Here is a 21,664-nt window from a genome sequence, read left to right on the forward strand (position 1 = left end):
GGGGAGGAAGAGGTCAAAGATATCCCTCTCATGCAACCCCGCAACCACAAAGCAAGAAGTCTCTTGTGTCCCCAACACACCTAATAGGTGCACTAGTTCGGCGAAGAGATAGTGAAATACAGGTGGTATGAATAACTAGTAGCAACGGCACCGGAAAAGTGCTTTGCCCAGGACGATAAACAAGCAGTAGTAACGCAGCGAGTAGTAATGCAAGTAAAACGAGTAAACAAGCAGCGATAGCGATATTTAGGAATAAGGCCTAGGGAATAGACTTTCACTAGTGGACACTCTCAACATTGATCACATAACAGAATAGATAAATGCATACTCTACACTTTTGTTGGATGATGAACACATTGCGTAGGATTACACGAACCCTCAATGCCGGAGTTAACAAGCTCCACAATAATGCTCATATTTTAGTAACCTTTAGTGTAAGATAAATCAAAAGACTAAACCAAGTACTAGCATAGCATGCACACTTGTCACCTTCATGCATATGTAGGAGGAATAGATCACATCAATATTATCATAGCAATAGTTAACTTCGCAATCTACAAGAGATCATGATCATAGCATAAACCAAGTACTAACACGGTGCACACACTGTCACCTTTACACACGTGCGGGAGGAATAAAACTACTTTAATAACACATCACTAGAGTAGCACATAGATAAATTGTGATACAAACACATTGCAATCATAAAGAGATATAAATAAGCACCTCACTATGCCATTCAACGAGTGAATAAGTATTCGTGAAATCTAGCCTAAGAGACCCACACGGTGCACACACTCGTCACCTTTACACACGTGGGACAAGGAGTCTCCGGAGATCACATAAGTAAAACTCACTTGACTAGCATAATGACATCTAGATTACAAGCATCATCATATGAATCTCAATCATGTAAGGCAGCTCATGAGATTATTGTATTGAAGCACATAGGAGAGAGATGAACCACATAGCTACCGGTACAGCCCCGAGCCTCGATGGAGAACTACTCCCTCCTCATGGGAGCAGCAGCGGTGATGAAGATGGCGGTGGAGATGGCAGCGGTGTCGATGGAGAAGCCTTCCGGGGGCACTTCCCCGCTCCGGCAGGGTGTCGGAACAGAGACTCCTGTCCCCCAGATCTTGGCTTCGCGATGGCGGCGGCTCCGGAAGGTTTCGTGGTTTTCGTCGAACGCCCCGAGGTTTTTAGGTCGGGGGCTTTATATAGGCGGAGAGGCGGCGCAGGAGGGCTTCCGGGGGCCCACACCCTAGGGGGCGCCCCCTTGGCCGCGCCGGGGTGTGGTGTGGTGGCCCTGCCCCCTTCTCCGGCGGTTCTCGTGTGTTCTGGATGCTTCCCGGTAAAATAGGAACCTGGGCGTTGATTTCGTCCGATTCCGAGAATATTTCGTTACTAGGATTTCCGAAACCAAAAACAGCGAGAAAACGAGAACCGGCACTTCGGCATCTTGTTAATAGGTTAGCTCCAGAAAATGCACGAATATGACATAAAGTGTGCATAAAACATGTAGGTATCATCAATAATATGGCATAGAACATAAGAAATTATCGATACGTCGGAGACGTATCACAAGCCATTCCTTTGTCTTGTCCCAAATCCTCAAAGTGAACCGGCAATGAACGAATAGGTGGTCCACGGATTCCGTGCATCACTTGCAAAACGGACATAAGCCGCAATTCGGCCACCCCGTCTTCTCCAAGCGGTCGGCGGTCCAAACCCTATTTTGGTAAAGAAGCCAAATGAAGAATTTTGTCTTGGGCGGTACCCAATTCTTCCACACCGATTTGTGTATGCAAGAAAGGGTGGAGCCTAAGAATTGCACTTCGTAGGCGGATTTCGTGGTGTATTGCCATTTTAGGTAAGCTTCCAAGTAATATCATCTTCCTCGTCCTCATCAAGATGGAAATTGTTGATGAGGCCCCAAAGCTCCACAGATTGAGATAGATGGTCCATAGAGAAACCTTGCTCCAAGTAAACCTTGCTAATCCATGCATTATCATTAAGAGCTTGTGCCACTTTCCAATTCTTCCTCTTGGAGGAGGCGAAGATAAGAGGTGCAATGTCAATGGGCTTTCGTCCTCCAAGCCATGGTGCTTGCCAAAAAGGAGTTTTCTTCCCGTTCCCGGCCTTAATAGAAGTAGCGGTGTAAAAATATTCCATGTCCTCTAGAGAGCAAGGGTTATCGTGCCCCACCCAAATCTTGTTAGGATCCTTCCACTCAAGCCAAGGCCATCGGAGGCGAAGGGCCGTAGCAAACTTTTCCATGTGAAGCACCCCTAGGCCGCCAAGCTTTTTTGGCCGACAAACCGTCTCCCAATTCACCTTGCACTTTGCACCCGTAGTGTGCTCCTTGGCCGACCAAAGGAAGACGCGCTCCACCTTATTGATGTAGGTGATGGTGCTCGCCGGAATTGATAGAGGTGTCAAAAAGTAGATGGCTTGGGAGGCAAGGACCGATTTAACCAAGGCGGCACGGCCGACCGTAGTGATGTATTTTCCATGCCAATACGGGAGCTTCCCGGCACACTTGTCCTCAACATGTTGAACATCCCGCCTTCGTAAGCATCTTACCGTAAGTGGTAGGCCAAGGTAACGCAGCGGGAATGAGTCTCTTTTAGCCGGGATACCATCGAGGATGTCGTCGAGGTAATGTTGGCACACCTTATGGGGACTACGCTGGTTGTTAGATATGTCTTAGGGTTCCTTTGATTCAAAGGATTTGCATAGGAATTGTTTAGGATTTGGTTCCTATGGGAAAATTTCCTATACATGTTGTTTGATTCATAGGAACATATCCTATAGGAAAAAATCCTATAGGAATCTTGTAGTGTAATTTCTATAGGAAAAAAGCATTAGCTCATGCCTCATGGAAAAATTCCTTTGCTACAATCAAACAAACTTCATCTTCCTATAGAATTAAATTAGACATGTCATTCCAATCCTAAACCTTTCCTATTCCTATGTTTTTCCTATCCTTTAAATCAAAGGAGCCCTTAACCTGTTTAGCAATTATGCTCTTATCAGTCAATGTCTGAATGCTTACCGTCCTGTGTGTGTGCGTTTTTGTGCTGGCTACATTGGTGATGGTAAGATCACCATTTTCAAACAAGGTAACCATATCCTAAATTTGTACATAACCAAACAGCTTAGTGACACTCTACAACCGAGTTTGTGTGCTAATGCGAGCAAACAATCGTTAGGTCAAAAGAGCAGCAAAATGTTTTGTTAGGAACCAATGGTAGTGGAAAAACAGATTCAGCTCATGTTTTCCCTCGTGCAGCTTCCAAACCTAAAGCAGGAAAAACAAATCATGCGAGTATCCAAACATGTTCGCAGTAACGAAATAGATTATTTTTCCCGCAAGTCTTACGAGTATTTAGTCTTGGGAACAAGTTTGATGCAAGCTGATGCAAGTTTTTTTAAAAAATATATATTTATTACAGCAAGTGTCTGATGCAAGTTGTTTGTCAATTGTCGCAACTTTTGAAATTACTTAGTTTTCGTGAGATTTAGTCTGTCAATTGCCACTGATGAATTGACCAAATCAGGCTTCGTCGACCAGGCCCCATCATAGAACGGGATGATCTCAGCGGAACTCCTATTAAGATTCTCCGACAACCTCCATTGAACTAGACCGACGGCACTTCCAAGACTGGAAATGAAGTAGGCCCGTGTAGGACAATACTTGCGACGAGATGGCAGCAACGCTGCTCCAGTCAGCAGGACAGCCCAAAACAGCAACAGGAAAAAAATAGAAGATATCTCAAAGAGGAGCAACATAACCCAGAACATTTCCTTACAGGGAACATCTTTAAACATCCAACATCCAACCATTACACATACAGCTCCAGGCAAAAGAAACGAGAAGGTGGGTAACATCCAACCATTACACACACAGCTCCAGGCAAAAGAAACGAGAAGATGGGTAATTTATCACCCAGCCAACCTTCCCACATGTTCTTTCACAGCACCAACTCAAAATCCACGCTCTGCTCTCTGTCCATTTGGCCTATTGTCAAATGGAAAGCGCTCGCTATTCCTCCCCCTGTGATCTTGCCATCTGCCCCTCTGGTAGTCCTCAGCCTGGTGCCTTGACCTGCTGTTCCTCTGCTGGGAGTATCCACCGCCGTTCCTTTTCCTGCCATATGCGCTCCTTGGATCCTGGTATGTGCTGCTTGGATCCTGGTACGCGTTGTTGGGCGCTCCATGGGAGCTGCTCCAGTTATTTGCTGCAGGGTGGTTGTTGTATGCTCCATGGGAGCTGTTCCAGTTATCTGCTGCACAATGGTTGTTGCCTGAGCTGCCCCAGCTGGGCTGCACCAGAGCATCACCCCAGCCAGAGCTGATTTTATTCCAACCATTCAAAGGGTCAGGATTCACTCCCCAACCCGTGTTGGATCTTGAGTTGTCCTCCTCCCACTTGTTGACTTCAGCCGGCTTCTCTACATATATGTCCCAGTTTCCAGACTGGTTCTGGGACTTTTTATTGGCAGCTATGGCGGACTCATTGTCCGCCTCAAATGGTAGCCCTACCATTTCCAGGTCAGCTACCAACTCAGGGTCGACTTCGCAGCGGTGATCAACCTTCTCAATGTACAGATCAGGGTCAGGTAAAGGTATATCAGATGGTTGGCCATGATAGTGAGACCAGAATCTTGACTTCGCCTTCTGGAAATTCTCAAATGCTGCTGAGTCGTCCCATTGATCTATCTCTTTGTAAATATAAGAAAAGTATTTATTTTCGCAGAACCTTGGCCAGGAAATGCCGCCAACATAACTGCAAAATTCCCTTTCCCATAGTGGGACTGGGCATTGATTGTCCACGTGATCATATCCTGTATGTATTAAAACACTATCAGATTCATGGTACCAAACAGAAGATTCCTTGCCTACTGCATCATGCAAACAGAAATGAATAGCAAAACATATTGGAAATAATCTTCAGGCTAGATTTCTGCTTTAGGATTTTAGATTGAATACAGTATCCTAGGGGAGAAAATGAGATGCTGAGCAGACATGCATTCCAAAATTAGACTAAAGTAATGGAAGTACTCATGGTTGCTATATGTGGGCGAAAAGATCAATTGAACAGTTGGACCGAAGATACATCTTTCAACTACTCAACTACAACAGTGGCAAGGTAGCAAGTTCAATGCAGAAAGTATAACAGCTAAGTGCAGTGTATCAGTATTTGCAGAACATTCTGATCACGATAGGTGGTTTTTATAGTCTGTAATTCAAATTTAGTGTAGAGAAATGTCAAGAAAGAAATAAAACAGCACAACCAAGTGATATGGCATGGTAAGGTAAAATTACACCAGAAACAAATAACTTGAATCCGTAAAGAACGGCAGCAATAAAACAATCCTTCAATGGATGGAACAAAAAAACAGAATAATTCAAAATAAACTAAACCAAGTAGTCACTCAAAATTCTATGGAAAGGGTTAGAATCCTAAAACGATATATTCCTTCTATAGATGCTCCTATGTCACACAGAACAGTATCTTTAATGGATGTTTTATTTATATAGTAGTAATAATAATCATTAGTGAGGAAAAATTATCATGCATAATCGCAGAGAAGATCTTTTTGAGGTCCTACTGACCCGAGAAATATGCACGCTATGGTTACATATCCCCAGGAGGTTAAAACTTGTATGATGCAGAAAATGGTAAAATTCAATGGTCCCACAATATACACCTCTCTATTTTATTTCTCCATCAATACATAGTTAAGTGTTACATGGACACCGGCTTTTTGCTGGATCGGACAGTCCGAATCCATGTCGGATTCCAAGAGTCCGACTAGCACGTACCACGTAGTACTTTTTAGAACACTTTTGAGTCTTAAAATTAATCCAGTTTTAGAAAAAATTAGTATGTATGAACATTATATCTTAGTTCTTTCCCTCTATATCCAAGCCAAGCTATGTCTGGGTTCAGGTTAGTCAGAACAACCATGCAACTATGACCAGATAAAAATACTCCACCATTACCATGGAGTATCTTTTATCAAGTATTGTCTTCTCGTGGATCAGGCGGTACTAAATTTTGCTTCTCCAGACATAGGTGTCTTCTCGTGGATCAGGGGAAGGCAGCTTTATAAATTTTCTATGTTTTACAAAATACAGTGCATCCTAAAACAGCAGAACTTGAATTTGCTTATCACTACCATGCCGGTCTCCCTGAAAGATGCCATTATGCCAAATTGATATTGCCTCGTTAAGACTCAGATTCAATTCTTGGCAGAGCAGGTGAGTGATACATGATATGCACCTTGCAACTGCAGTACCCACCCTACTGAAACTAGGAATGGCTATCTCCAGTAGGAAGGTTAGTCAAACAAAGCTATCATTTTTCTGGCCTTGCGGTCCAAGATTTTCCGACGGTAAGAACAGCTTCAACAAATGTAAATAAAGCCTGGAAGGCACAAGTAACTCTGGTTCTAAGCCTGAATCGGCTGGACCAGATGCCAATCTACATTAGCTGCGAGCCATTCTCAGGATGGTGCGAACGGACTGAATCGATAGACAGGTCCGTTTCCCCCAGCACGTTAGACAGAAAAGAAAATCAAGACATAGCAAGAATCAAGAAACAGATGTCTAGATCGGCGAGGTTCTGGCCCGATTAAACCGCGGGAGATTACCATCTAATCTCAATCGTATCGCAGAGAGGAAGGGGAGGGGGAGGTTGCGAACCGTACCAGGAAGGCCAGGATACGACGGAAGCGAGGGACGAGGAGGGTTCGGAGAGCCGCCGTGGTAGCGCTTCGCGTGCCATCGCCGATTGCGGCCACCCATGGCCGGGAGGATGGGCGCCGCCTACCAGGCCGGACGGCGGTTAGCCAAGGCTGGCGGCGGCAGCAAGAAAGACAGCCAGCCTAGCGGCGGTCCGGAATGGGGATCCTCGTGACCTAGCTACCTCGGCGCCGTCGGATTGGGGAGGGGAGGCGGCTGCCTGGGTGGGGCGGGGGTTATATAGGCGGCGCGGAGGCGATTGGAGGGGGGGAGCGAGTAGGAGCACGAGGGTGGGGAGCGGGAGCCGGATTAGGCAAGGTGGAAGACGAAGCGGAAACGGACAAGGAATAGAAGGACCGACCGACCACCGAGCTTGGAAATATGGAGCACTGGATCAGTAGAGTAGAGGCCACTGGTTCACTCGGGGGCATACCGACATTTGTGCTAGCCTTTCCTTCTCTTGCACGCTTTTCTCGTGAGATCAGCGTACAGAGCGAAGTAACCAAGGGACCAATTTTAGGGGTGGCGTTTTGGCTCATAGGAGCAAATGCTCCTATTATACAAAATAATTAAAATATAATTTTAAAAATGTCAAAAAATTTAGATATAATTTTTATGGTGTACATCGTGACATTCTATGTTAGTGCATAAGTTTTCATGGAGAAAACAACATTTTATGTGACGTGTACAAAAAAGACAAAAAAAAATTCCTGTACGTACTCGTGTTATAGCATCAAAATTTATCTTTTTTACAGGAGCCACATCATTTTTAATTTTTTTTAAAAACTTGTGTACGAACATAAAATGTGTAGATGTAGATGAAATTTTTTATTTTAGAATTTTTTGACACTTAGAAATGTAGATTCATACAATGGGAGCAAATGCTCCTATAAGCCAAAGTGAATATCCCCCAATTTTAGAGCTTTCTAGGGACATGGTCTATGGAGCATTTATCTCAAAAACTAGAACGATACCCTGCGCGTTGCAGTGGGTATTTTTTAAGAAATCTAATAAAATACATAAAACTTGGTTTATAGAAGAGTCTCCAAATCCATTTAACATAAGCGCAATACTGAAAAGTTAAGAGTTAAGGATACCCATGCCTCCTAGATCCTTCGGCCAACACATGTTTGGCTAGTGTACCATATGGTACTTATGTTTATCTCCTTCTAGAATATGGCTAGGTTTTTGGTAATACATGCACGAGTTCCATTTGCTAGCAAGAAAAGACCCATAAAAAATCCAGATAGAGAGAAGTTAGTAAATTTTAACCTCGCAATAGAGGACAAGAAGCGTCCTTGCTAGAGCTCCACCCTATGGCCAACCACCCCCACTAAAACCTCCTACTTAGTCACTGGCAATTTACTCTTGACAATTTTGAATATCTTTTTACTTTGAATATTTTCAAATTTGAACAATTTTCAAGTTTGAATAATTTTTAACTTTGAATATTTTTAAACTTTGCATAACTTTTAATTTTGAATATTTTAAAATTTTATTTTTTACTTTGAACATTTTTTAATTTTGAATATATTTCATATTTAAATAATTTTATCCTGAACAGATTTTATTTTTAACAATTTTCAAATCTAAACATTTTTTAATTTATGATTTCAATATTTTCTAAAATTGGCCACATTTTTTCCTGAACAGATTTTATTTTTAACAATTTTCAAATCTAAACATTTTTTTTAATTTGAACAATGTTCTTTCTTAAAATCCTGAAAGTTTTGAAAAATTGAAAAAAAGGAAAAAAAATTGGGACGAGAAGCTCTACCTAGAGGAAACTGAATTTACCTTTGGTTTCCTCAAAATTAGGTGTATATGTGCTCGCTCACTTAATTCACCTTATCCACTCTTTTTTCTGCACAAAGTAATAGTTGATAGCGAATAAATTCACAGCTCCTCACTACCTCCGTGAATAATTGTACGTTTCATTTTTAAAGTATTGCTGACTCCTAGGGTACCCCAAACGACGCATTGTCTGGGAGTAAGACTGAAACGACTCAAGCCATCACAGGCTTCCCGGAAGACGGCCCTAGGAGGAACGGTCTCCTCTCTCCCACTTGCCTAGGGGCACGTCAAGGGTGAGTGAAAGGAAGAAAAATAAGAAGAAGGATAAAGGACCATGAGCTGCTCACGTCATCACATCGCGCGATCGTGCCAAGACCGGAGAGGGCCTCATCAGCACCACCGGTTAATCAAGTATGGGGAAAAACTCCCCATACCAAGGGCATCACTATGACGCCTACGTGACCCATCGACACTATGCTCAAGGAACGATCACGTCACCAAGGCGTGGGTCATGGTACTCGAGCTCATGGGTGTGGGTACGACACAGACGTGGCCTCCTCTCCTTCACGAGTGAGGCCGTCCCTCCATAGTATAAATAGATCCTTCTGCCGTGGGGAAGGGCCAAGACAAAACAACCAAGCAATCCAACATTGCAAAACCTAGGAGCCGAAGCTACCCAAGTTCGACCTCCTTCATCTCTCGCAATAGAAGATAATGAGGCTATGATATTTTCCTTTTCCACCTTTCATAGCCTCGTTCTTACCAAGAAGTGAGGACCATGCACAAGCAGACTTACCACCGGAAGCCGGCACCCCCTCGCAACTCGCCAGCACTTCACAGAGAAATACAAACCACCCCCACCAGGAAGTAGGGTTGTTACCAGCAATCTATTCCCAGAGCATTAGCTAGTATATCATGTGTGTGCCTGAGGTTGTTACCCCTTCGAATTCTGGTCACAAATATCCACCTATATAAAAATTTACGGTCTAATAGGGAAACCAAACAATGATCCACTTGATGATTTGGTCAACAAGGAGAAAATTTACAGGCCTAGACTCTGACTAGATTTACTAATCTAAACAACCAAAAACTTGCACTATACTCTCGCAAATCTAGATTTCAGAAATTACAAAATATGGGGCGATAAGAAAATCCACGTATATTTAAACTGTAATATAAATGGCAGCAAGCAAACATGTAGCACAAATTAAGTGTACATATAAATGCAAGGAAAATGAAGCAGGTTATGATATTCTTGCATGTCAGCCACACATTTATTTAATTTTGCCATGGTTTATCTTACAAAACATGAATGCAATAACTATTTCCATATTTGTCTTTGAATATCCAACCAGACTATGGTGTACATAATCATAAAGACTATAGCACTCTCTGGAACTAAGAAATAGATTTAGCTAGGTACTAAGTATTTATGTTTTTATTCTAAGATTTAACTGGAGAATTAGAAGATTCAGAATTCAGAACTATGTGCACTTACAAGAAGCAGCAACACATTATCACCTTGCCAAAAATGCCAATGTACTGAACGAAAAACACTCTCATGCATAGCAACACATCAGATCTCGAAGATCAGCAAACAAACACACTGATATGCACCCCCAAACATCGGGACTTTTCTGGTTTATACTCAATCTCGAAAATAACAAGTCGAAGGATACATATGGCAGCTGCCAAAACCCTTTATAGGGTGACTCCAAACTCTGCCCTGGCTGGGACAGGCCCCACGCCGACTTAATGGCACAATGACCGAAACACACTTGATTTGGACAGGCCCAAAATAAATGTGTAGCTGACATGCAAGAATATCATAACCTGCTTCATTTTCCTTGCATTTATATGTATCATAGTTTTGACATCTCACGGATTATCAGTACGCATAATTTTACGCGGTCTTGACCTCTCACATTTGAACTTAGTTTCATGCAATTATTTTATTTTCAACTTGAGGTATATGCTTTTTGTTAAGAAGGCAGAGATCAAGTACGTTGTGTATGCCTCCTTTTTTCTACTAGTAAGCAAGCACGTGCACATGCATGTTTCATGCAAACTCAAATTAAGTGTAGTATAAGAAATGTGTGTTGCCCGATAAAATGCTAGGGCCTACTCCAAATGTGTTATGGAAGTAAGTTGAACGCGACCTCCGCTAGTTGCGAAGAAAGGATTATTTTTCAGATCAAGAGTGGTAGTTCTTTTTTTCATAGAATGCAAGACCATTAATAGAGACAAAAGTAATGAAACAATACACTTAATAATTATTCAGTCATAGGCTTTACAACGTCTCGATGCCCCTCTTGCCATCAGATGATATCAGCATACTGGTGGAGAACATATCTAGTGGTACCGACGCTTAGCTGATACAATGGATTCAAAGAACATGGACCGTTTGATCATGTACGTAGGGACAGGATCAGCATCTCTGTGAGGCTCAGTCCCCACCTCGCCGGATATGCAAAAGACACCCTGTTTTACTGTGGAATAGGGCTACGGGGCGGATGTTTCTGTCCTGTGCAAGACAGCGCTCGAAAGGAAACCATCTCTGCCACAAATTCTAGGGTTAGCTGTGCCGCCGCCGTCGCCGCCGGCGCCGGCGCCTCAAATGCGGCTCGAGCTGGACCTTGTGCCACCAACTCTGCCACAAATGCAGCCGGAGCTGGACCTTGCGCCGGCACCGCCACAAATCCAGCTCGAGCTGGACCTTGTGCCGCCGCCGCTGCCACAAATGCAGCCCGAGCTGGACCTTGTGCCGCCGCCACCGCATATCTTCCCAGCGCCTCCGCCTCCTCCTCTGGAGAATGAAGCGCATCTTGCGTCCGTAGGATCTGGGCACACCACATCCACCTGCGGTGTGTCCGTAGGAAGTGGCTTGAAGATTGGAGGAGCCGAAGTCAATCTGGTTAGTTCATCCCTTAAGTTTTGCAACGTTTGGTGCTATATCTAATTTATCTGTGCCCATTTATTCTGCAAACTATGCCCACAATCGCTGGATATCTTAGTCGTGTGTTTCCCAAAAAAAATAGCAGCGACTGATTGTTGTTTCAGGGCCAAAACTTTGATCTATGTGCACATCTAGCCATGTCGTTATAGCAGCAACTGATTGTTGTTTCAGGGCCAAGATGTAATATCATTTATGGTCGACAGACAATGTTTGGCCAAGTTTATATTAATACAGTATATGAGAAATATCACCTGATTTCAGTGTTAACATTTGGAAGGCGTAAAATCAGTTGATCCAGTGACAACAGTTTTTGTGAGACAAAGAATCAAAGCTCGGACATTGAGCTGTTGCTTTCATCCACATGGTTGATATATATAGTTTCAAACCAATTTTCTAAATGTAAAAAATAGAATATTTCATTGGCTTCCCTGAATATGAGAATTCAAAGCGTGTGTCTCTTCTTAATATATTGATACACAAATGCGTAGAGCAATGGGGATCTGATTTTGCTTGCAGCCGTTACGTAATGCTAATCAAATCTGCTACCTGAAATGCGGAAGAAATGGGCAAGGTGGAACCATCAATCATCCGCAGTTTGTTTCCAATATATCTCCACCTGCAATGTTCTGTCATTTAAAGGAAACTATTCTATGTGGCATACTTGGTTAATGAAAAGTTGAAGTCCACATTCATTTGTACAGCCCATGATGGCGCCATTGGAAAGCTTTGCTCAGAGTGTAGGATCAACAACAGCAATAACACTTGAAGATGATGCCGAGAGCAGTTTAAAGGTACATCTTCTGTTAACTTTTTTAATTGGATCTCAGTTTACCATATCACTTCATCAATCCCATGTCTATAATTTTAATAGGGCGCGACCTGGTCCGGGACACCTGATTGTGATAGTTACACGACACCAAAGAAATCCAGTAGCCTCCCGTTTTGTGTAAGTACATTGTAATGCTCAATCTGGCTCCATCCTTATATATACTTATAGATACATCTGTATTTTCCAGGGGTCAACATACGAGCCTGATTGCGACGATAGCTTGCAGCCCAGGATTGGAATGGTTTTTGATAGCTGGGAGGACGGAGAGGCGTTTTACACAAGATATGCACATGAGGCCGGGTTCTCGGTTCGTAGATTTACACAACACAAAGGTGGTGATGGTGTACCGGTGTGGAAGCGTTTTGTTTGTGCAAGGCAAGGATGGAGGGAAGATAAAGATATTCCAGCCGGCCAAGTAAATAAGCCTAGGAGGAAAGTGAAGTTAAGTAGGTGCGGTTGTGAAGCGATGATTGGCCTGAAGAGGAGAAATGACAATAAGTATGAGGTTGCCCGATTTGTCCATAGACACACGCATCAGTTTGTCTCTCCAAATAAGAAACAATTTCTCAGGTCTAATAGGGAAGTCAGCAGTGAACTGCGGAGCACATTTTTCACATGCAACAAGGCACTGTTGGGCCCTTCAGCAACATATCGTTTGATTGCTGTACAAAAAGGTTCACCTGGAAAGGTTGGATGCACTTTGCGTGATATGCAGAACTATTACCGTGATTTTAAAGAGATAATTAGAGATGCAGATGCGCAGACTATAATTGATGCCATGGAAAGTAAACAGAAGATCAATCCAACTTTCTTCTTCAGGTATGAACTAGATGATGAGAACAAGCTAACACACATTTTCTGGGCTGATGGTACCTCTAGATGATAAGGGAGGTGGTCTTCAACTCTTCTAAGAAGGATGTGCAATGTTCTTGTAAATTGTTTGAATCTGTGGGTATACCTTGCTCTCACATGATAGTTGTCCTTAAGAGGGAGCAATTTAGCGAGATCCCAAGCCATTATGTGCTCGATAGATGGAAAAAAACGGCAAACCGGAAGGTAGTCCTTGATGCCAATGGGAATGTTCTTCAAGGTACAAGTAGAACCCTTCCACCCGTCATTGATCAAATGTACTCTGATACATACTGTAAGTTCAATATGGGCATGATGGCTGCCAAACATTGCGAGGAGAAGATGCAATATTTGCATAAAGGTATTAATGATCTCATAGACCATGTTTTGCACATGGGTCCTGCAAGTGAGCGAACTAAGGTCCAAGAGTTTGAGTCATTTATTGGAGTAAAAATTCCATCTGAGATCAATATCCATCCACCTGCTATAGCACATACAAAGGGCAATGGTAAAAGGTTTAAGAAGAGCTCGAGAGAAAGGAACAAGTGGGAAAAAAAAGAGGAGGTAACAAGCATCTAGGTCAATAGTATGTGTCTTTCATGTTCATAATTAGCAATTAATAATTTATTATATGGCTTTTTTAAGGTCTGCAAGCAGCCAGAAGGGATAAGAGGACTAGACTGCAGGGTTACCAACAAGAGGTATTTTGGGTTTGTCTAATAACGAAGGATTGGTTCATAAACATGTTGGTTGGTTCTTATTCTCCCTTTTGTCCTGTAGGTTTGCCGTTGTGTTTGGATGTGGATGACGTGGAAACAAGATGATCAGTAGTATGTGTGTATACTTAGTAATTCTGAACTTACAAGCTCCTTCGTGTGCTTGCGAAATGATTATGGTGTTGATGTTGTGCTATACTTGACGAGATTAATATCCGTTGTGAAAATATGTATCTGATCTACATGTTGTGTATATAGTTTGTCCCTTTTATGGCTTGTAACTTGAATCTGAATATATGGTGCAAGAAAAAATAATGTGGACTTTTCTATGGACTTGATAATTGTTAAAATTGATTGTGGTGGCTTTCCACTGTAAAGTTGTACATCTTGAGATGGCCCAGATGAAGTTACAAAAACGATGTAATAAAAAATGTAGACTAGCTGATTTCACTGTAAGAACACACACAGAGGAATGCACCCAATTTTAAACAAAGAAATCTAGACTAACATGCTAATTTGTTGTTCATTTTAGTAGTTGGTACAAATGACCTGGCTCACTTGTTTAAAAGTTGAAAAGAAAAGTACCCAGATCTGGAACACTATTACTCAAAATGGCACATGAGACAGATGAAGTGGCACAGATGAGGCAGTCTTTTTTAGGTATAACGAAGTTCTTTGAAGGGGCAATCTGGAAAAGAGCAGGAGTGGGACACGGTGTGGGGAATGGGCTCATCCTGTCCCTGTTCTTTGGATCATGTATAGATCAGACGGTCCATATGCATTGTTTTCATTGTATCATGTAAGAGCATGTATCACTGGATATTCTCTCCATACTGGTGGCAGCGCCTAGACGAATCTTGTTGTTTGGGAGAACAACCGACCGACTCGAACCTTGCCACCTGAGCTGCTGCACCTCTAGGGGCAATCCAGAAACACCCAAGTTGGCGGTGCCACCGTGCCACAGACCAGGAATGACAAACTTCTGTCGCTTCACCGGACGCTCACTATGCGTGCAAAACACACGTATAAGAACTTGCAGGCTACCAAATGATGTTGGGGCTGGACTCCTCGAATGAATTTTAACGACCAGTGAATTTTAATAACAATTGTTAGAGATGATAAACAATCAACTGAACAATTACTTGGTAAGCAACCATAATGAATCATGCAGATATCTCAGTATCTCACACGTAAAATGTAGAAGAGTGGTTGCAACCCGCTGGCGACCGGCGCGCGTGTGGGCACACCGCAGTTTTGTCGTACGTGTTAGCAGACCAATTTCTTGCGACGTTGCACGAGTATTGTTAATTTCTCGGGAGCATGTGTAGAAAATCTGTCACGAGCGGAAGTGAGGGCGCTGAAAGAGCGAGCCCACGTGCACAGGGGATTTCAAATATGAAGTCGACGAATATCCACTTCCACCTCGCGCCGAGCCACCTCACTCCCAACGGTTGGCGCGTCCTGGTGGGCTTCGTCGTGCTCTGCCACTCCGACGGCATCCCGCTGTCACTCGTGGGTTCCGGAGTTTTTTCTCTCTGCACATCAGCCCTATGGAAGAAGCACGACATCCTGCCGGAGTTCGCCGAGCAACCCGTTGGCGATCGGCGCGCGTGTGGGCACGCCGGAGTTGTCTCGTACGGTGCCGCAGTTGATCTCCGCACTTATGAAAGGACACGGATGTCGCCTAGAGGGGGGGGGGGTGAATAGGCGATTTAAAACTTTTACGAGATGGGCTTAACAAATGCGGAATAAAACTAGCGTTTACTTTGTCAAGCCCAAAGCATATATATTATTGTTCACCTATGTGCACCAACAACTTATTCTAAGCAATGGTTCACCTATGTGCACCAACAACTTATGCTAAGCAATACAAGCAAGTATGTGATAGCAAGATATATATAACTTCAAGCACGATGGCTATCACAAGGTAAAGTGCATAAGTAAAGAGCTCGGGTATAGAGATAACCGAGGCACGCGGGAGACGATGATTTATCCCGGAGTTCACACTCTTGCGAGTGCTAATCTCCGGTGGAGAGGTGCGGTTGCTTAGTGCTCCCGAACGCCACAAGAGGCTCACCTTGAGGTGTGGTTGCTCGATGCACACCAACGCCACAAAGGCCTCACCCCAAGATGCGGTACTCACACCACACACCGAACGCCACGAAGGCGCCTCACCTAAATCTCCGGTGACCCTCGCCACAAAGGCCTAGGTCACGGTTCCACTAAGGGATTTCCTTCGAGGCGGAAACCGGGCCTTACACAAAGATTGGGGCACACATCCACAACTTAATTGGAGGCTCCCAACAAATCGCCACAAAGGCCTAGAATCCGTCTAGGGTTCCAAGAACCCAAGAGTAACAACCTTCTTGCTTTCACCTCCACGAATCACCGTGGAGAACTCAAACCGATGCACCAAATGCAATGGCAAGAACACCACAAAGATGCTCAAGTCCTTCTCTCTCAAATTCCAACAAAGCTACAAAAGCTATTGGGGGAATAAGAGAGGAAGAACAAAGGAATTCACAAAGAACACCAAGATCAAGATCTAGAGAGTTCCACTCACAAAGAGATGGATTTGATTGGTAGAAATGTAGATCTAGATCTCCTCTCTCTTTTCCCTCAAGAATATGCAAGAATCATGGGGGAATCAAGAACTAGGGCAAGCTTTGAAGTACAACAATGGAGGGAGAGAGAGAAAGTGAACCAACCAGCCCAAGGAGGAAGAAGGGGGTCTTATATACCCCTCCCAACGAAATATGACCGTTTGGGACCTCCCGAGCCGGAAAATCCGCCCCCGGGCCGGATTATCCGCCCCCGAAATCGCCCCGGCTCGGGCCGGATATTTGGCCGGATATTGTCCCAGTTTTGGTCATTCGGGCCGGATTATCCGCCCCCAGTAAAACTGCTGAAACACCAAAACTAAAACGGGCATAACTTTAGCATCCGGACTCCGATTTTGATGATCTTGGGCTTGTTTTGAAGCTAGGAACAAGCTCTACAAGATCATGCAGGAAACCATCATAGTCCAACAAGGGAGGATAGAAACAAATGATGAAAGGTTTGACCTATCTAAAAAAGACATACCGGTAAAACCTCCAATCTCGAAAATGCAACAAGTTGCCCATGCAAAAACCATTCTCAATGAACTAGAGCTTGTCATGAGAATAAGCACAAGCTCTAAAACATCACATGGATAAGATCCAAATAAAACCAAGAAAGATGATGAACCAAACTCGAAAACTCAACAAGTGATCTATGCGAAATCCGTTTTCGATGAACTAGAGCTTGTCATGAGAATAAGCACAAGCTCTAAAACATCACATGGATAAGGTCCAAATAACAACCAAGAAAGATGATGCAAGGATGCAAAGGTTTGAGCTCTCTCCGAACGATACGATCGAGTTACTCACTCGAGAGCCCTCTTGATAGTACGGCAACTAAACTATAAACCGGTCTCCAACTACACTATGAGACCGGTGAGAAAGAAACCCTATCAAGAGCAAACCTTATACTTGCGCATTCCACTTGAGCTTGATGACGACGATCTTGACCTCAACAAGATGGGACGCCTTTCTTGCTTGTGCTTGCTTGACGAAGTCTTGTAGATTGCTCCCCCATAAACCACCATGGGAGAGCTTCTTCTTCGGCGCATCTTCACATAAACATGACCACCATGTGGATTGCTCCCCCATAATCCACCATGGGAGAGCTTCTTCTTCGGCGCATCTTCACATATCCATGATCACCATATGGATGGCAAGACTCAAGCAAAGGATCTCTTCGAGATGGCTCATCTTGAACTTGCACATCATTTCTTCATTCTTCATCATGTTGATGTCTTGAAGTAACTTGAGGGCTCACTTCATCTTCATCTTCAAGACATACTTGACACTTGATATCCTTCATCAATTTCTTCTTATTGCAACCTTGAAGCCAACATATGGTTCAAGAATTGCCTATGGACAACTCCTACAAATATAACTCAATGCAAACATTAGTCCATAGGGATTGTCATTAATTACCAAAACCACACATGGGGGCTCCATGCACTTTCAATCTCCCCCATTTTGGTAATTGATGACAATCTCTTTGAGAGGGTTTATATAAGGAATTTAAGTAACAAATAAGTTGAATCTATAGAGCAAACTCCCCCATAATATATGCATGTGTGAATGATCTTGACTTTCATTGCATATATTGGCATTCAAAGCCTAGTGGAGTTTCCTCTAAATATTCAACTATGCAAAGCAACAAGATGCAATGCAATAAAGGCACATGCTTAAGCACAAAGCAAAGACATAACCAAATTCCCTTAAACCCTCCAAACTTCTCCCCCATTGGCACCAATTGCCGAAATGGGTGAAAATTTAGAAGGCCAATATAGTGAGAGTTCCTCCATAGCGTGTGCATTTCTCATAATTTGAGTGGAATCAAATGCACATATCCAATTACGAATATTCGGAAGGAATCACACCATAGATAGGATCAAAGATTGCAAAAAGATAACAAAGTCAAGAAGCTTCAACAAATGAAGCAAGCAACCAAATGAACCACAAAGAAGATACCAAAAGAAAGATAGATATTATGATAAGATCAACAAGATTGCTCTAAATAATATGAGGAAGCTCCCCAAGGTTTGTGCACAAAACAAGACAATTTGCATTGGAGTATAAAGTGCACAAACATGGAATCATCACTCCCATAATATCATTCAAAAACAAAATATACCAAGTGAATCAAACTCTAATGATCACCAAAAGATAGTGCTCTAAATTAAATGAGGAAGCTCCCCAAGGTACATGCATAAATTAAAATGTTGTATTTGAATACAATATGCATAACATGGAATCCTCACTCCCTCATTACCATTTAAAACACAAACATTTGGAATAGATCATAGATAGAGAAATAAGCTTAACACTTGCAACAAACAAATAGTTGAGCAACAAGTAAGAGGCACCATAATAAAAAGGCTCAACCAAGATGATATGTGAAAGGCATGATAAAGCATATTATAAGACTATTACAAGGATGAGCAAAAAGCATCATCATAGTGTTCAATGAATTATATTGCTTAGCATGACCAATCAACAAGCAATAAATAGATAAGATATCAAAAGGAGATGTATCATCTCTTATGTGTATAAGTTTCTCTAAGTGGGCAATATCACAAAAGATATTTATCCACAAAGAAACATGCACACACAAAATAGATACGCAAGAAAAATAGTATGATATCCAAAACGAAGTCATGCAATATACCAATAAGAATTTTTGCTTAATAGCATGGCCAAAGGCTCAATTTTATCTTATTGTACATTCATGAAAATCAACCACAAACAAATAAAATACATCACAAATATCAACAAGGGATAGAAGATAGTTGGGATGCATTTGAGAAAGGCAACAAGTATCACAAACGAGGATACCAAAAGAAGTAACTAAATTTGCACTTTCATCTATATTGCACATGTGAGAGCCTTGAGGAATTGATATGCAATAAAATTGCTAGATAGGCATAGTTGGGATGGATGAATCATGAGCATGATTTAAAATACTTCCCAACAAATTCACTCATCTCAAATTACTCACATTCACAATAAAGAAGTTTCATTAAGACTTTTGCAAGAAGCACAACATTTGCAAATCAAGAGATTCATGCCAAGATGCAACCATAAGGTTGGATACAAGAAAAGTATGCATGAGAAGATACTTGTTACCAAGATAGCATTGGTGTGGATGTAGTAGATATGTGTTCGTTGACCATCCTAGCTTGCCTCAAGTTACCATTGAGTCACCACTTCTTTCCAAGAGTGAGACAAGCATCCAATGCATATCCATTGTACCTAACACAAAGGTAAGTACAAAATGGTCCCCAAACTAATTGGGTCCGAAGTAGTTAGACACACTACAACATATAGGACAAACTCCACAATTCTATGTGCATATAGATATGAAATTGAATTTCATGCACATCTTAGCGAAATTAGGATTTGATGGAGTTTACCCTATATATTGGATCAATGAAAGTGACACATGCCATAAGATATACATATATTAAATATGCATGCACAATACTTTCAAGAACCAAAGGAAGATACAATTTGGACAAAACACCAAATAAACCAAGAGACAATGGTTGTCCAAATTATATCAAAGAATCAAATCAACACAAGATTGACTCGAAAGACTTATCTCATTATAAGAAGCTAATTAAACCTAAGCACAAAGGAATGAGATAACCAACTCCCAAGAGAGCAAGGTTCCAACAAATAAACCAAACCCTCGACACTTTTTATGATGGCACAATGTACCAAAAAGAAAATTTATGTCTCCCAAAACCAATTTTTTGATAAAGATCAAGAGAAGTTTAAGCATTATAACAAATATAGGATAGCTCCCCCAAGATTAGTGCATTATCTAGGATTTAGAATATTGATACAAAATGCACAAAACTAGGATCATCACGCTACCTATATCTACTAAAAATTCTAAGAAAGTTTGAATAGACAAATTAGATCCATAAGATGCAAGGAAGATACATGGGAGTCAAAGCACAACAAATTAATGGCAATAAATAAGGCAATATAAATACAAGAGCCAATGTAGATATGATCAATAAATATCTACCTCATAATTGATTACCAATTGTCCTAGGACAAGAGGTATTAGGAAATATTTCCCGGTGGTAGTTTGTAAGTATACATAAGATCATATTTACAGCGAACAAAGCATATGGTAAAAGATAAGAGTTAACCATCATGCAAAGATAGTTTCTTGATAGCTTCATTTAGTCATACCAACATGCAAGGCAATTAATAGTATTCATACCAACATGCAAAGCAATTAATAGTATTCATACCAACATGCAAAGCAATTAATAGTATTCATACCAACATGCAAAGCAATTAATAGTATGACTTGAAGCACATGGTTTTCCAAAAATGTATTGAGGGACACATTGTGAAAAACCATGCCAAGAAAAACTTTCACAAATAAGATCCACAAAGATATTAGCAATGAAGCCATTTAAGCAAATTGGAGCTTGTTTGAGCAAACATGCCACATAGGAGAGAGATAATTTACGATATCAATTCTATGTGACACAACCTCAAATGTTCACATTTTCTAGGCTTGTAATATGCACAAAGCTTATTACTCCCCCATAATGTGATAAGGAATTTATTTTCACAAGAGGCAAAAGATCCAACTAGAGATATTAATGGACATTAGAATTTGAATTTCTCATGAAGATGACATACCACATAGCGACTAGATAATCTCGCAATATCAATTCTAAGTGATATTCCTCATGTACACACATTGTTTAGGATCATGAAATTCCCAAAGGAATATCACTCCCCCAAAATGGGATTGTCCATTAATCGCTCATAAGAGCCATATAAGATACAACAAGATGCAAAGAGGCTCCAACACAAACACAAATACATGGTGTGCAACCCAACATGCATAGACTTGATTTCTCAAGCAAAACTATTAGGAAGCACAACATATACAAACACATGTTAGGAACAAAACTAACACATGCAAAGGGGCGAGTAACTTTCAATATAAATGAGTTGAGAACATGTTACCGCAAGGAGGAACATTGAATATATGATAGAAGCAAGATAACCAAAAGACTTGGCTTGAGATAATATAAATGATGAAGATCCCTTAATTCTTCATGATGTATCCAAGTCTCCAATGCCCTCCAACAAGCACCTATTGATCAAGTTTTGGATTGTTGGTCCCCAACTAAGTTGG

At 41.9% G+C, this 21,664-nt stretch overlaps 1 protein-coding gene and 1 long non-coding RNA gene across 3 annotated transcripts in view; one reads left to right on the forward strand and one right to left on the reverse strand.

The window, feature by feature from the left end:
• Positions 1 to 3,776: 3,776 nt before the first annotated feature.
• The window catches only part of LOC124654763, a 47,371-nt gene continuing 29,483 nt past the window's right edge, over positions 3,777 to 21,664 (reverse strand). Inside the window, exons 1-2 of one of the 2 annotated variants that reach the window (XM_047193751.1) lie at positions 6,720 to 7,089; positions 3,777 to 4,850 (exon numbers count right to left, since the gene is read on the reverse strand). In XM_047193751.1, the coding sequence (XP_047049707.1) occupies positions 3,991 to 4,850; positions 6,720 to 6,816 (957 nt within the window). In that variant the 5' untranslated portion in view covers positions 6,817 to 7,089 and the 3' untranslated portion in view covers positions 3,777 to 3,990. Of the gene's footprint in view, positions 4,851 to 6,719; positions 7,090 to 21,664 lie in introns of those variants that run through there. The other variant, XM_047193752.1, reaches the window with a different exon arrangement.
• Positions 13,713 to 14,247, forward strand: LOC124654764. The gene is made up of 3 exons (XR_006988455.1): positions 13,713 to 13,745; positions 13,827 to 13,882; positions 13,962 to 14,247. It is a non-coding gene; the product is annotated as an uncharacterized LOC124654764 (long non-coding RNA).

This window comes from Lolium rigidum, chromosome 5 (genome assembly GCF_022539505.1).
Source record: "Lolium rigidum isolate FL_2022 chromosome 5, APGP_CSIRO_Lrig_0.1, whole genome shotgun sequence".
Lineage (NCBI taxonomy): Eukaryota > Viridiplantae > Streptophyta > Magnoliopsida > Poales > Poaceae > Lolium > Lolium rigidum.